Source organism: Cryptomeria japonica, chromosome 10, assembly GCF_030272615.1.
Source record: "Cryptomeria japonica chromosome 10, Sugi_1.0, whole genome shotgun sequence".
NCBI lineage: Eukaryota > Viridiplantae > Streptophyta > Pinopsida > Cupressales > Cupressaceae > Cryptomeria > Cryptomeria japonica.
The window spans coordinates 883,844,225-883,855,769 of record NC_081414.1 but is presented as its reverse complement, the minus strand read 5'-3'; the positions used below and the strand labels follow the sequence as shown (position 1 = coordinate 883,855,769).

The following is an 11,545-nucleotide window of genomic DNA, read 5'->3' as shown; positions in this document are numbered from 1 at the left end:
CAGGTGGATGTATCATTTGTTTATGTATGCCTTCTTGGCAAGATGTAATTTTAATGTAATCATTACATATTTTAATGTAATCATTACATACTCTTATGAGACTTGGTGTTATAAATGCAATGTAAGTATGATGTAACCTAGGTGATAGATCTTTTATTTATATGAATGGAATTATGGATTAAATAAAATGTTATGAACTATGATGAATGTAGCTTTCAAAATGTATTGTAAATAAATACAATTGTATGTATTCATATATGCTTAGTGTAATCTCCTAATGAAATTTTAATGCCATGTTCTTGTTGTAACCATTCTACCTTGACTTAGATCAATCAACCTTATTCTTAATTAGTTTAATTGAGTAAACTTCGTTGGGAACCCTTTAGGAGTTTAAGTTAAGTCTTCTGCTTGTGCAATTCTAATGCGATGTTTATCTTAATGCATCTTTTAGTTCAATATTGTATTAAAAAAAAATGTTTTGCACTCTTTTCGAGTGTTTTTGGTTTTATCCTTTAGGGTTACTTGGCAGGGCATTACAAGTTTATGACTACACAACATGTGTTGCAACGCTTTGTGAGTTATATGAGTGTGGAGAGTAGGATTTAGGGATGGATGGACAATATGAGATTGGATGGGACTAGTTTCAAGTGAAGATTGTGATGACCTCACTATAGTGTTGTGCATCCTTATACCAGGACCTTTGGTTCCAGATTAGTGGTGTCATGGCTTTCTCGTGGGATGGGGCCGAGTATTAGTAGGTATGATTGTGGATAGACGAGTATATGCTTGGGTTCCTTGCGTATTAGCTATGATATACTATTAGATGAATATGGTGGTGTACTTGAGATACAAGTCCATCAGTTGCAACATTACACTCTTATAGGTATGGGCTTGGGAGCATATAGTTGTCTTTCGACCAGTCGTTCATGTTTAGTTACAAGCCGAGGAGCCTTATGCATATAGGTACATAGATGCATTTAGAGTTAGGGGTATAGGGAACACCCTATATTAGTGTCATGCTATTGATACATTAAAACACTTTACATGGAGACCCTACTTAGATTGCCCCAATTGGGTAGATAATGCACAACACCTCTAATATTGTAGACAAAGAGGTATCTTATAGGTAGGACTATACAGATACAGTGGATCATAGATGTACATCTCTCTGAACGAGTTTTGAGACAATTTGATAAGGTCCAAGGTGTGCTTGATGTGATAACATATTTTTCTCAATCGACTCGAGAGGTATCAGATTGGAGAGTGTGTGTATGCTCAGATTGTTGCAACTGCAAAAGAGACACAAACAACACAAACACACCAATGGGACATTGCATTAGAGATCAAAATCAACAAAGCATGTTAGTTAATTTGAACCTCTCAAAATCATCTCATCGTCCTCTATCTCCAAGGATCTTCAAGATTCAAGGTGGTGCTCACTTGGAAGAGCACTTGATCTTTAAGATGGCAACCTAAAGAACGAGATTTGAATGATGAACTAGAATATAAATGGATGCAACTAAGATCCTAGTTGATTAGATGATCAAAACTATTGATATGAAGATGATATGCAAAATGGAGGCGTGTTTCCAAATTGAAGGATTAAATGATCTAATTAAGCTAAGATGAAGATGAAAATGATATGTAATTAAGATAAATGATTAATCTAACACATGATATAATCTAAACATGATGAAATTAGGATGACCTAAATGGTTGAGAGAGGCACAATGAGACCTCCTCGATAACCTGCAAAAACAACTATAATAAGGATGCATAAAGTGGATGGATTCTTAGATTGAAGAAAGAGGATCTATTTATAAAGAAAATAGAGAAATGGATAGTTGAGATTGAGCAATCTCAACAAGGGCTAGGATTGAAAGTTATCAATCCATGGGAGGAATTCAATCCAATCCCAAGTTGACATATGTCACCTTGAGATGGCTTGAGAGGATGCTAAGTAAGCATTAGTTCCCAACTAAGCATCAGGGGTATCCTCAAGAGATGATATCATTGGATAATGCCATTATCCAAGGTATCATGTTATTGTCCAAGAGGTAAACTCTTATGCAAAGTTGAGGGATGGCCAAAGGGACAACCATCATGGGCTAGGATGATGTCTTGTAAGAGGCATTAAATGTTCTTTCAAGACTTTGGAGGTTAACTTGTTGAAAGTTAGATAACCTTACAAGTTTGGAAGACTCAACAAGTTAACTTGTTGAGATGGGTAGAGTCTTCAACACATTTAGAAGACTTTCTTCCAAATATGGAGAAGTGACTCCCCCAAATTTAGGGATGTGACATGATTAGAAGAATTAGGCTAATTAATGAGGGGTTAGAGAGGTTCTAGAAGAATGTTAGCATGCTAATGAAAAATGTAGGAGAACGCAAGTGGAGGGAAATAGGCATTTTTAGATAAAATAAAAGATTTATTTTAGCCAAAAGGGGTGCAACTTGCATTTGTAGAATTTTGCAAGTGGGGGGACTATTCACAAATAAATAATGATTTATTTAAACGTAAAGGGATTTTTAATCAAATGTAAATTCAATTAAAAGGGAAAAAGAGTTTTAATTAAATAAATAAGATTTATTCAATTAAATGGCTAAAGGGGATTTAATCAAACCTTAGTTTAATTAATAGGTTAGGCTAGAAGAAATGGGTTTTAATCAAGTGTTTAATTTGATTAATAGGTTGTAGGGATATTAATTAAACCTTAGTCTAAATAATAGATGAATAAATGATGATTAAATGAATAAAATTCATTTAATTAGTTGTGCAAGTTTTAGGTGTCTATAGTGTGCATTTAGCCTCATGTTGGCTATGCCAAGTTTGATTTGTTGAGACAAGTACAGTGGGGTTGGGGTGTCGGGGTAGCAGATCTGGGTACGATGACATAATATGATGCATGGTGAGCTACACATTGGCCTATTTCATTGACAAATCCTATAGTACCTATCACACCATAGATGGGTCGGTGACCTAGACAACGACGAGTAGATGGTGGAGGTGTCGACAGGGGAGGAGGAGGAGTAGCAACCATTGCTACAGTAGATGAGGGAGAGGAGGGAGGTCAAGGTGAGGGTGGTGAGGAGGAAACTGATGTAGACATCGGTGGAGATACTGAGTCAGTGGGTGTTGATGATGATTCCTCATCGGAATCATCTAGTGTAGAGGGTACGAAGGAGAGCATTGATGACATTGACATGCTCAAGTTGGAGGAGGTACCCACAAGATAAGTTGTTGCTCAGGGTGAGGATCCATAGGTGATGAGAGCTCAGATTCAAAGCCAACAAGATGCACTAGTCGTGGAGTAGTGGCATAGGAGGTAGGATCGAGTTCGATTCCACTGGGAGTAGGAAGCATGGGTATAGGAGCGCGATGCCCTGATTACTGAGAGGGACAAGTTGCAGAGAGAGATGATGTCATCTGGAGGGTGCAGTTGTGCATTCAATCATACTAGAGATACTTTGCAACTAGTATAGATGCATGACAAATGGTGGATAGATTGGTCCATGCTGGCTATGAGACAACTTATTAGCGTCGTCATTATGAAGTTGTTGGTCTAGAGGGTCAGAAAGCTCCTAGCTATCAGGCTTCTAGATCACAAAGCAAATCACACTCATAAATCCGAGGTGTGAGAAGTGGAGGTGTTATGGGACCACCTCGTCCACCACCGAGTCATCCTGGGGTAGGATCGAGTGGGCAGGCTCTTGGTAGGGGCAACATTGGTTGACATAAGTTAAACACTTTATTGAGCCTATAAGTCTTTATGATATTGTATTCAAACACATGTGTTTTTGAGATACATATGAGATGCAATTTTGGTTGCATTTCTATATGCTCACGCTATGTGTTGTGATTCATATGTGATGCTTGATCCTATGATGCATGATTGTGATGATGCACTTATGCTTATTCTACATGATTTCTTATAGGGTTTTCATGTTTTTTATAACGATTTTATGCTAACTTACTTATGCACTTTCTAAAATGTTGTATACAACATGTTATGATGATGATGATGCAATTACGATGATATGATCTATATAATATATTTAATCTAATGAATGAATATGCTTATAATGGTAATCTTAAAATGGACTAATGAAATGCAATGAAATTGAATGATTTTGAAATGCCTAATGCAAATATGAAAATGAATGCAACCTAATGCAAATATGATAATGAATGTAACCTAAGGCAAATATGATAATGAATGCAACTACATGATGCCTTAAAAAAATTTCATTGTGTCAGAATATCTTTTTGTTGCTTGACCTAATGCTTTTTGAAGAATTGTTGGTAAATTAGTAGATTGATGAGAAATGATTTAAGATTAGATTAGGAAAAATGAAATGATGAAGATGGTATATAACCATGAAATCAATGCCTTTATTTTTAGCGCAACATAATCATCTTCGAGCCTTATTATGTATCAATGGAGCTTTGTACACACTTGTATAATGCTAAAACTCTAAACTAGTAATCAAGAGTATACCATGACATAATAACAAACATCCTATCAAGAAAGGATAACATGTCAAATGACAAAGCATACACAACACCTCAACCAAGGACTCGTAGAGTTCTCCATGGCTCTAAGATGTTAACATATCCAAATTATTTGAAGATAACCATCTCTTGTCAATGAAATCAAAGATGCCAAACAACCCTCACTCTATAGAAGAAATAGGATCCAAGAGTCCATACATGACACCAATGTTCAAACACTTAAGAAGATTATCTACCATCCAATCATGAATCCATATCACTAACACAAGCTCCCATTGAACCGTGGTATCGAGCTCTCCATAGCATCATAACAAACCATCCTCTAACTAAAAATCATATGTGCCCCCAACACAATCAAAGAAATCAACGCGTAGATCTCCCAAAGGGAAGAGTCAAACGATCTCCAAACCAGGAAGATACAACATCACCAAACATCATTGTCACAAGCTCCCTCTAAAGTACATGTAATCAAGTTATCCATGACATCGTGATAACAATCTCCTAACTATTAGGAATTAGGTGTTGTACACTTTGCATAATGTTTATAATGTTTAATTTATTTTTATATGTGCGGTGCACCATGGGGTCCTAGAACTACATGAATCATTACGAGTTAAACATTCTTGAGGCCACTTTATGTGTTGTATGTAACATTGAGAAATATATATAATGTGAGGTCTCACATTAAGAAAAAAATATTTAATTTTATTAAGATTTAGGTGCCATCCCTCTTGTAAATCCTTTAATTATATGTCCTCCTATTGTTATTTGTAATTTACGCATAAAAATTGAAACTGTTTGACCAACTATAATAAAAGAGCTCATGTAAAAACGATGTTACAAATATTATTTGAACTTTGAAAAAATGACAAAATAGCTACCTAGTTCAAACTTGCAAATTCAATAACCAAACAAAAGGACAAAACTGATGAGCTCAACAAGCTTATAAGAAAAACCATCAATTGCCTAGATATTTCACCATCTAGTCAGGTGGTCACATGGGAGGAAGGACACATGATAGGAAGGACATAAATGCACTTGCGGTGCATTTAGGAAGGAAGGAGCACAACAATTACCTTTAGTCCTTGAATCTGCAACCAAGCTGGGAATTGAAATATTCCTTGTACCAACGCACACGTTAAACGCTTTGGGAAAAAAAGGAACAACCATTCAAAGCTGGAAGTTGCCATGTTATTTCTTCATTTTAAAGTACAGACAGCTTGATAGCTTAAAATAAAAAATAAATACAAGAAATTTAATCCCACGTCAACAAACGCGTCGATTGGGGCCCACCGTTAGTTGTCCGATATATACGCGCCAATAGCTGCGAAAATTACTTGTTCCATATAAGCGCTTTGCTGACGTGTAAATTCCGAGTATTTTAAAAAAACAATATGTTGTACTAATTTTGACGCGGCTCCCTCCGAAGGTCCCTAGAAGTTTCTGCTGGTTCTGGTTCTTTCCGGGCTTGGGTAGTCTTTATAAACACCCACAGATCACTTTGATTTAATCAAAAACATCATTAGGAGAGGTTTCTGTTTAATTTTCTTCAATTTCTTGGAAGATCTTTCTGTTCAGTTTTCTTTGATTTCTTGGAATATCTCTCTGTTCGGTTTTCTTAAAATTTTCTGGAGTCGATTTCTTGCCAATGGCTGCAGTGATGAGTTCGCAGTATTGGTGCCATCAGTGCGAACAGACGATTGTGCCAATTCTTGGAGATGACCTCTGTTGCCCGCGCTGTAATGACGGATTTGTTGAAGAATTGGAGGCTCCAGAACAGAGGCAGGCTGAGCAGCAAGAACAGCAGTCTCCCGTTGAACGCATGGACCCCCGATTTATGGCTCTTTTAAGCGGAGGAAGCTTTAGGGCACAGTTGGAGGGGAGCTCAGATGAAAGGGCAGCAAGAATGCTGGTGCTGGAGCAGCCGCCTGTGATGATGCAGCTGATGCATGCTTTAGGGTCTGCAATGGCGGAGCTGCATCTGAGCGAGGAGGCTGAGCAGGAAGAAAACGGCGGCAGCGGTGTGGTTGTGGTGGATCCCATGGGGGTTCCCCTGTTTATGCTTCAGGGGTCAAATACAGGGGTTTCAACTTCACCGCTTGTTTCAGGGACTCTGGGGGACTATTTCTTAGGGCAGGGTATGGAGGCTTTGCTGCAGCGTTTGGCAGAGAATGACCCTAATCATTATGGAACACCCCCGGCGGCTAAAGAGGCTGTGGAAGCCCTGACTGTGGTGAAAATTACAGAGGAGCACTTGAAGTGCGAGTTGTCTTCCGAGTGTGCGGTTTGTAAGGATGAATTTACAGTTGGGGAAGAGACACGTCAGCTGCCATGTAAGCATTTGTATCATGGTGACTGTATCTTTCCCTGGTTGAAGATGCACAGTTCTTGCCCTGTGTGCAGGTTTCAGATGCCTTCAGAGGAGGGGTCGGGTAAGGCCCAATCTGAGGAGAACACGTCGGAGGGAGAGAATGGGAACGGTGGAAGCAATGATGGGAATGACGGTAACGGATGGTTTAGAATATCGATGCCGTTTAATATCATCGGTAACCTTGTTTCTTCTGCTCTGCGACATGGGAATAATAATAACAGTGATCAACAAGGTAACAATGGCAATAATGAGGCTTAGCAGGTCAAGTCCTGGGGTGGAGGGTATTCAGCGTTTTTTTTGGTTGGGCTTTATTTGTAAATATCAGATATGAAATTGGAAAAAGAAAGGAAACTACAATTTATTTATTTAATTTGTTTAGTGAAACACTTATATGGTCTACCTGTAATTCCGCTTGGTTTTTTGGATTTGTAATGGTGGATTTTCAATTCTCTTTTCATTTTTTTTCATATTTGTTTATTGTTATTATTTATTCTTCAATTGGGATTTGAAATAATTTTGGCAAGGTTTGTTTTTAATCGTCATAGAGTAAAATTTCGTTTGATTGTTCTGGAATGGTAAATATAATTATTGAAAATATCCCAGATGAATCAAACTGTAACATTTTAAATCTTGATTTATTAATCTCAGATATTAATAAATGTTATATGGTCCAATTTAAAGTCTTGCCTTATTAATCTCATTTGCTGTAAATTCTGGAAAATTCTAATTCATGCATGAAGTTGTCAAGCATAGATTAGGAGGATAATTTTTTTTTCTTTTTAAATAAATTTGAATTTTTATTAATAACTTGGTTGTATGCCAAACAACACTAATTTTTAGGTGCTTCTCTTATTGAATTGTTATATTTTTTTTTTCATATATTTTGGATTTATTTACTAAGGGTATCAATGGATCATGACTGGTAAAGATGAATGTGGTTTTGAATGAACAAAGATGAATGGTTTTCAAAATTACTTTTTTAAATAAATAGAATAAAATATGTATTAAAGATAAATTAAGTAAAAATTGCATTGGTAAACTCTTTAAATTTGCTCTTAAATAATAGTGAAATCAAATTTTCAAGTTGTTAATGAAAGATTCTACAAGGGGAGCACAAAGTAAGTACAATAATTTAATGGAAATTTGTAAGGTTAGGTTAGATTTACAAAGTAAGTACAATAATTTCATGGAAATTTGTAAGGTTAGGTTAGATTTACAATTTTTATGGATCATTCTCATAACTGTAAAATAGATTTGGATTGATATTGACTTTTTTTATAGGTATCTTTAGACATTTGTATAATAGTTTTATTTTATTTAATTATTTATTAGATAAAAACAAATTTTGTGGTTTGAGCTTTTGGATTTGATTTCATGTCTTTTTCTTATCAATGTTTCAAATAATACTTTGTTTCATCATCAAGGTTTGAGATCTAAATAAAGATATTGATAAAAATAACTATTCAAAATAAACCAAATATTATCGGACAACAATATATGTGGTACTATGACTAAAATGAAATAGACCAAGGTATGTAGAAATGCTTCCTCAATTGATCTTGTAGGATAACATTGATCAATTGTTTCAGTAATAATAAGATAATAATCAACCAGGGTCATTAATGGGATGTCCCGGGTGGATCTGGATAAGGAGATTCAAAAGGGGGAAATAAGGGGAAAAATTGAATGGCAGAAACCATAGGAAGGTTAGGTTATTGAGGTGAACTTCGATGGGGCATCTAGGGGCAATTTAGGGCCTTTTGGGGTTAATGAAGGAGGGATCCACAGATAAAGGGATTATAGATCAATCAATCACTGTTTTACACCGATCGGTCCCAGAGTGTAAGATTGAAAATGAAGCGAGCCTATCCGACAAGATTAAGATAATTATTGAGCATATTTCAAAGGATTTTCAATCCTTACAACAAATCTCAAACCGAAAAGCACTAGAAAGGTTTACTCAGGCTAAAAGACCTGCATTTGATCAGATAATTGAAACTGAGAAGAAAAAGATTAATGAGAAGCTGATCCTAGTAGAAAATTCTTTGAAGCAATGTATAAATATATATAGGGTATGTTGTAACACTGAAACTCTTATAGCTAATGTGGATAAAAAGATAAAAGAAATTCAAGAGAAAGTTGCAAGTATAGCTAATTCTTTTGATGGATTGATTTCATTGACTACATCCATTGATGGTCAGATTTTAATTTCGGAAAACCAAATTTTTGTTCTTGAAAAGGAAAGAGACAAAATAATAAGGAGATCAAGAAGTCTGAGAGGCTTGGTGAGTCCCCGGTTGGATTCACTTAGTGTACATAAGAAAGAATGCATGGATATGGTGGAAAAGCCCACACCGATGTAGGTAAATGAGAAAGAGTCTTTTGCATATTTATTGAGTGGACTTGTATCTATTTCTGACACATTCAAAACCGGCTGGGATACTTATCTGGAGTTACTGGAAAAGGCTTATCCGGAAATTTTGAAATTTGTCAAGCTCCCGTAATACGTTTTGGGATATTCATTGTACAGTTCTTTTTCTTTGACATTCTCTTAGAATTTTTGATGGCATTGATGTCAAAGGGGGAGTGGATAGATGTGAAAAAGAATAAAAAGAGTTGTATACATTAGGGGGAGTTATGGAGTCATGAAATTTTGGAGATATGGAGTATTTTGCATATTCATCTCAGGGGGAGTAGGGTAGGATGAAACCGGCAGATGAAACCTTGACCATTTTTCACATGAGTGTTGTCATCAATGCCAAAGGGGGAGATTGCTGGAAATTGACACTCAATTGGTTGGTTTTACTATGTTGTCATTGATGGCAACATGGTTTTGTGTTCCAACTTCATTTTTTGGTTCTATGGTGTATCGACAGACAGATACTTCATCGACACTGGCACCGGCAGGGCAAAAGGATTTCTTTGGTTACCGACAATGCAGGCCGATATGGTTTAGTAAAGGTTATCGGTATTGGAGGCCAACATATCTTGGATCCGACATCGGCAATTGATTTTAATGTTTATGCATTTATGTTATCTGATCGACATGTAATTTGATATTGTATATATCTTTGTAAGCCGACATAAGACATGTAAATTTGTATAGGGTATATAGGACAATTTGATAGATCATTTTGAAAGGAAGATATGAATCATGATGCGAATGTAATATGATGTGAAATATATCAGAGAGATCATGTATATGAGGAAATTTATGTAAGGGTTATTCCGGTAAAGGGTTTAGGGTTTCAGACCGAAACAAATAGAGCTTAAACCGGAAATGTATTCTGGTATAGAAGATGCTATCTTAGCAGTTCACACTTCTCCTGATTGTAGTCTGGAATTTTATGTAGTCAGTGAAACTCCTTTTGTGATTGAGCAGTGTGCTCTAGGTTGTAAGCCTTCTTGCAAGTGTAGGTCCCTCATATTTTGTAATATCTCTTCGTATGGCTAGTGGATTGATATTGTGGGTCACAAATCCCACCGTGGTTTTTCCTCTTTGAGGTTTTCCACGTATAAATCTATGTGTTATGGTTCTCATTTACGTGATTGGCTTATTGGTTGCTTTACTTCTTTCAATTCTGTATGTATCCGTAAACCGGTTGGTGTATACATGTTTTAATAAGGCTAAAAATTATCATTCCGGTATAACATTGAGTCATCCCCCCTCTCAGTGTTATTGGTTTCCAACAAAAGGTGGGCAGTTGTTTGGTATTCCCCGGGTTGAGGTGTGCAGAGGAAGCTTTAGAGATAGCGATAGAGGGATGATTGAGAATTTAACAACTAGTGAGCATGTAGGCGAGCTTTTTGATGCATTCTATTAAACAACTTACCTTTTTTGGAAAAATCTTAGAGAAGAGGATCGAGGGTCTATTCAAATTTGATTATCCCATGTTGTTGCAAATTTTGGAAGTGTTGTTGGGCGAGAAGTATATGAGGTTAGAATTTTGTTATAGAATGAATTCTGACATAATTTCCATGGTAGTTGCATGGGGGTTGGTATTTGGTTTGAAGGAGGAAGTGGTTTGGGTGGCACGAGTGTGTGTTCCAAAGCACTCTTTGTATGGGTTGACTTCATTAATGGCACGAGCAGTGGTGGAAAGAGGACTGCAAAGATAAGTGGGTGAAGGTATTTTGCAAGATGGAGATGATGTGGAGTTTAGACCTTTCATCCTCTATAATGATGGAGTTACATTATATCTTTTCCTATACAAATATCTAGTTTATGGGGCATGTCCCTTACATTCTAGTACTATTCTATAGGGTGTCTCTTCAGCTAGAAGTTTAACAACCTTTGTGCGCTTTTTTGCAATAGCATCTCCTTGAATGTTCTAGTTCTAGCCTCACCCAACCTTTCAAAATATTGTCTTATCCTCAAAATAACTCAACTTTAGATTGGTATGATAATGTTTGAGTCTAGCCTTGTGGAAATAATATCGTAGTGATCTAATCTTCTTAACTTGATTGCTTTGGAATTTTGTAAGGGAGAAGCCACTAGACCTTGAATTTCCTTTTCTTCTCCAATTTTCTATCATATAATAAAATCAAGTCTTATTTCTTAAATTGTTTGGATTGCATATTGTGGTCATGCAAATCTTTTTGTAAGCTAGCAGTGCTCTGCAAGGTATCTATCTTCATCTAGTTTCTCCAATTCTTCTAGC

The 11,545-nt window shown here is 36.4% G+C and overlaps 1 protein-coding gene across 1 annotated transcript; it reads left to right on the top strand.

Annotated features, from left to right (window-relative positions):
* Positions 1–5,696: 5,696 nt before the first annotated feature.
* LOC131026728 (E3 ubiquitin-protein ligase RING1-like) lies at positions 5,697–7,254 on the top strand. The gene has a single exon (XM_057956666.2). It carries the CDS (start codon positions 6,162–6,164, stop codon positions 7,140–7,142), a length of 981 nt encoding a protein of 326 aa, XP_057812649.2. The 5' UTR covers positions 5,697–6,161; the 3' UTR covers positions 7,143–7,254.
* Positions 7,255–11,545: the final 4,291 nt, after the last annotated feature.

Excerpts from the sequence above, each read along its gene's own strand:
- LOC131026728 (XM_057956666.2), top strand. The coding sequence starts at position 6,162 with ATGGCTGCAGTGATGAGTTCGCAGTATTGGTGCCATCAGTGCGAACAG.